This window comes from Pezoporus wallicus, unplaced genomic scaffold, assembly GCF_028554395.1.
Source record: "Pezoporus wallicus isolate ANWC-B61680 ecotype Strahan unplaced genomic scaffold, APGP_CSIRO_Pwel_v1 contig_10514, whole genome shotgun sequence".
Taxonomy (NCBI): domain Eukaryota; kingdom Metazoa; phylum Chordata; class Aves; order Psittaciformes; family Psittacidae; genus Pezoporus; species Pezoporus wallicus.
In genome coordinates, this window is record NW_026637640.1 from 296,435 (window position 1) to 301,903 (window position 5,469).

Below are 5,469 nucleotides of genomic sequence, written 5' to 3' on the forward strand. Positions count from 1 at the left end.
CAGCAACCCTTTATTTAGCATCGACCCTGAGGGGTTTGTGTACCACACCAGCACTGACCACTCTTCAATGATGCCGTCTTTGTGTAGACACAACAGCTCCAGCAGCTTTTGCTTCAGGTTCATTTGCCAGGTAGCAAAAATAAGACGGTTATGAAGGAACAGAGCTGTTCTCTAAATTAAATCATTTCTGAGCCCAAACCTGACCCAATCTGACTCCCATCAGCCGGAATGCACAGGACTTCTTCTTCCTGGTCAGGCTGGATCTGGCCTGGCTCATGCCCACGTATCAAATCTTCGCACAGAAACACATCCATTAATAGGAAGGGGACAAGGGAGTTTGTTATCGATGACCTGGCATGTATCAGTGTAGGGATCAAAGAGCACCGCAATGGGGAGGGCACCGTTGCCCTTCCTCTGTCCAAGGAGATAAATTCGTCCATTCACAGTGCTGCATCCCATGAAGAACTTGCGGGTCAGGCATTCCTCATCCACCTGGGTCCATTCATCTGTCTCCACATCGAATCGAAAAGCTCCTCCTCCTATGGTGTATAAAGCACCATTTAGTGATGTGATGCAGAGATCATACCTGGGAGGGAAGAAACCCTTGATCAGAATCGACAGCCACATCTGGCCCTGAAGCATTCGGTGGGACCTTGGTCCTCAAATCACGAGTCCCATTTAATAGAGAATCCATACAAGTGTCGGTGGACTTCTGCTTTTCTCTTCTTGGAGCAGGACCAGCACTAGAACCTCTCCTCTCCTGCCAGGCCCCAGAAGGTTCTCTCTTACCTTGGAAGCGGGGAGAATGAGATGACATCCCAGCTGTCTGTCTCCGTGTTCAGCTGCTGCACCCCATCATAGACATGTCCGTTTTCATCCAGGCCACAGACCACATAGATCCTGGTCCCCATGCTGACCGCATCTCCCCTCTCCACAGGCTGAGCCATAGGACTCATGCTTTCCCACTCTGAGTCCACCAAAGCCATGCGCTCCACTGCTGGGATTATCCCTTCATCTGTGCTCCCTCCGAGCACATACAGGTAGAGCCCTGCTCCTACTGCACAGTGGCTGTTGCGGGACTTCTTCATGGCAGGGCCTTCCAGCCAGCTATTGTCCAAGCAGTTGTAGGTAAGAACCCAATCCACGCTATACCATACAAACTCATCCCGGAAGTATCCTCCTGTCACAAACAGGAAGCTCCCTGGAAAGACAACAGGGGAAAGTATCTGTTACAGGAAGGCTAAAACTGGCTCCCAAGAGCTACAGCTCTCATCTCTCCCTGGGCTGTACCAATGAGGTGCAAGATGAGGAGAGAAAAGGGCTGCTCTTTCTATTGGTTTGCAGTATTGGGGTCCTTGCAGGAAGCGTCCTCCCAGGTCTGCTCCTGCTCTTCAACAGAACCATGCAAACACTGCCTGAAAGAACCTCTTGGGATCCGATACCCAGACACCCACTTGAAATGGCACCATCACCAGCACTAGATAAGGGAAGCCATGGCACTGAGCTGTCTTGGAAGTCTTCAAAGCATGAAGATTTCACAAAATCCATGGCAAGTTTAAGTTCATGGCAACTATAAATCGGAAGTCACCGTGTGTCAAAGCCACCATGAAAGAGAGGGCCAAAAATACCCCTTCAGTGAAGTCACTGGACTCACTGCAGATAAAGCTGATGGAGGTAATGTATTAGGAAGAAGCTCTTCCCTGTGAGGGTGCTCGGAGCAAGCTGCTCTAGTGGGAGGTGTCCCTGCCCATGGCAGGGGGTTGGAACTGGATGGTCTTAAGGTCCCTTCCAACCCAAACCATTCCATGATAACTCAGGCTCTATAGTTTCTGCTAAATGAAAAGCAATATTCACCCTTGTCTAACGTGCTCCCAGGACTAAGGCAAACAAAACCATTCTGTGACTGAATATACGGACAAATAGGAGTGAGGTTTTAGCAATGCTGACTAGCACAGATTTACAGGAAAAGCAACTGAATTCCCTACACTTGGGGCTCTCAGCCTCAACTTCTGCCTGCATTTGCTCAGTCCCACTTCTCTGGGAGTTACCTACTGCTGCCACCGCGTACTGGGTGAGGTTCCTGCGCTGCAGTGGAGAACAAGCCTGCCAGGTCCCCGTTTTAGGGTGAAAGAGAAATAGTTCTTGCTGGTCCTTGTCATGCTTTCCTCCCAGCACATAGAGGGTGTCGTAGCTCCGACCTGCATGAGGACGCAGCTCTGTGCTCTGCCAGCTGGGTGGAGGACACAGCTCTAACTTCTTGAGGAGGCTGGAGAAGGCGTCTGCCTCCCTGCAGCGCTTGCTGCGCTTCACCAAGAAGTCGAGGCAGGAGAGGCTCAGAAACGCCACCCTGACGTGGCCCACGAGCTCCAGGAAATCCTCCTCTCTTGCGGCCGGGTCCTCCATGACCCACCTCATCACGCTGTCAAAGACCACATCTTCCCGGGAAACAAAGAGCTCATCGCTTTGGAGGAGCTGCAGCAGCGTTGCTTTGGGGAGCGCCGTGAACTCCTCCTGGCACACCACGTCCCCCCAGTGAGTGAGAGCCACGTTCATGGCAGAGGCGTGCAGCTCTGCGAAGGCAAACTGCTGCGAGTAGCTCATGAGGCCCAGGCAGTTGGAAACGTGCAGCTCCCTCTCCAGAAACTTCTCACACAGCAGCTTCACTCTGTCAAACTGGAAGAAATCGGCCGCTTCCAGTAAGCTGGTCACGGTTTCCTGCTCTAGGAGCACCTGGGCTGTGCGAGTGAACTCGAGCAGCGCGCGGAAGGGCACGGCCTCCACCCCTCTGATCACGATGTGGTGCTCAGAGCTCTCTCGGGCTCCCCCGAAGAACATGGCTTCGAAATAACGGCTGTGGGTGGAAAGCGCCCTGCGGCTGACCTGGAACAGGCTCCCCCCGACCTCCAGAACCGCGTCTGCCACCGCTTCCGCCCGAGGCCCCGGCTCCTCCGGCTCTTGTGCGGGCTCCATGCTCCTCGAGTGCCAGGCGGTTAAAATTAACTCAGCCTTTGCTCCTGTGAGGTCTCTGGAAACATCATCCCCCCCCCCGCCCAGCCAGGGTAAATACAAGATAAGGCAATCTTGTGCTAAAAATAAAGCGTGGTTTCTGCCCTCCTGCTTTGCTCTTCAGTCTTTCCTGCTGCTTTCAGAGCAGAGCTGTATAACCAAAACCCCCCCCTTTTTAACTGGCACCTACCTCAGGCAGACACGAGCACAGTGAATCAGCCAAGCAAAGGGCCTGGAGGACAAGGAGGAAAAAGGAGGAACAGCCAAAACTGCCTCAAACACTCACTAAACAGCCAGAAGCAGTAGAAGAATGTTGAACCCGTATCCATTATGATACTTCTCACTTCTGCAAATCAAAACCATAGGAAACAACTATGGGAACAAACCCACTGATTTCCCCAAAGCCACATCATTCACCAGTTCAGGTTTAAGATTAAATTCCAGAATGCTGGCAGTAGTTAGCATGTATGTAACTGCATGCTTTTAGTAAGAGATGGGGGAAGGAATGTGCTCCTGTTCAAAGCTAGATGGCTGTCACATATTCGGTCATCCTCAATCTCAGTGCACTAAATCAGCAGTCATAGTACAAGCAGCAGCTCACTGATTCCACACAGTGAACTTGTGCAAAGTGTTTAGACCAAGCTACGCCACAGAGAGGTTTGCACAGTGACCTTGAACAATGCCCCTTATCCCAAAGAACCCATTCAGCAAGACTCAAGCAGGATAGTGCTACCTGAATCCAGAGCACCCTTGAGGTCCCCTCCCACACCTCTGCAAGAGGCTTCTGCAAAACCTCTTACCAGTGGGTTTATGGTCACATCTCATGAGACCCCCCTGCAGTGTGGTCGTGAGGTGTCCCTGCTCGTGGCAAGGGGTTGGAACTGGTTGGTCTTAAGGTCCTTTCCAACCAAACCCATTCTATGATTCTCTGAAAAATAGACATTCATCTCCTCTCCTCCTGTTCTTGCAAGTCCAAAGCATCTCCCCAGTGCTGCAATCTTGGACTTGCCACTGCCTTGGCAGTACCAAGGAACCTGCCCCTAGGTCTAGGGGTGCCCCAAGGTGTCCCTTGTTCCAGCAACCAACACATCTTTACCTACTTGAAGCCAAATGAGGTGTTCTCTGTTAGCATGGCCCAATGTGCCTGCATGTCCCGGGTATGCAGCCTCCTCACCGTGCACACTGCATGTGTCCTGACCTTGGCAATGGCACCCGCATGTGTCTCCTTGTCACACACCACCGACAAGGCGCGACCAAGGCAGGTTACCTCCTGCTGGTTAAAGCAGCACAAAAGAGCCCAGACACTCCAACCTTTCAAAAGTCATTTATAAAGACTGTTTACAATCAGTAGTACAAAACGATCCACAACCATCCCTCCTGCACGCATCGCCCGCAGAGGAGCAGCAAGGTTGCAGACTCAGATGAAAGGAACATGACGGGATACAGAACATGTGCTTTAAACGTCAAATCAGCTCAAGGCTTCAGAGACAAACTATCTTGAATGGAAAGGATGATGCAGGAACAGATGCTCTCCTCCCAGAGCACGTTACTGCCCTGGAATCCACCTCCCACTGGAGCCACTTTTCCCCCTGGGAAGAGATCCAGATTATTTTAACTGAAACCCAAGATGAGCGCATGCAAGCTCAGAGCCAAGCTCTCTCAGCCACATCTCAGGTGAACCAGGTGGGTTGCTGAAAACCCTCTTCTATGCTGTCACTTGCCTTTTAAACACGTGCTTCTGAAGCCATGTGTTTCCTTGGTGCATGTCCTTCCCCAGTGAGCACTGGTTCTTACTGGACACATAGAGGAAAGTGTCAGCATGGCCTTGGCAGTCATTGTCCCTGCACTCATTGCAATGAAGCTGTGAATACTTTGATTTCACAGACTAATTGATCTATGAACCAGAAATTCATGTCATATGAATTTAACTCTTTCGAGGTATTACAGAATTCAAAGTCTAAGACTACACAGGATGTAAGACCTAAGACATCTGAACAAACTGCATCAGAACTGCATCATGACTTCATGGACTACTGCTTTAAACTTGCTTTTCTCGATACACCTAGGCTAAGGCCCTAGAGTTAGAAGGCCACATTAAAGCATTATTCCATGAGGTTCAGCAGACCTTCTCTGGATCCTTTTTCCTCTGAGTTCAGGGGAAATGTGTTCCCTTCTTGCCACAAGCTGACCCTGTAAACGTTTCTTGCTGTGCCAATCACACTAGGTGAAAACATGAGCACTTAAATCAGTGTGGGCTTCTTGTCACCTCCCTCCTGCTGCTGTGCTTACCCCCAGGGCAGGTTTAAAGGATTACCTGACAGTTGAGACACAGTTATCTGGATTCTCCAGCTATGATTTGGGTGGGCGCTCTCTCAGTCTGGCCTTTGGAGTTCCCACTTTTGTGGCAATAATGCTGGTAACAGAAGAGGCTGAGATCCATAGGGCACACAGCACATTTCCTTT

The 5,469-nt window shown here is 50.8% G+C and overlaps 1 protein-coding gene across 1 annotated transcript; it reads right to left on the reverse strand.

Moving 5' to 3' along the window:
* Positions 1–241: 241 nt before the first annotated feature.
* LOC130597895 (kelch-like protein 24) lies at positions 242–2,970 on the reverse strand. The gene is made up of 3 exons (XM_057406821.1): positions 2,049–2,970; positions 790–1,201; positions 242–586 (listed from the first exon to the last, which is right to left on the reverse strand). Exons 1-3 carry the CDS (start codon positions 2,968–2,970, stop codon positions 274–276), a joined length of 1,647 nt encoding a protein of 548 aa, XP_057262804.1. The 3' UTR covers positions 242–273.
* Between the last annotated feature and the right edge of the window lie 2,499 nt (positions 2,971–5,469).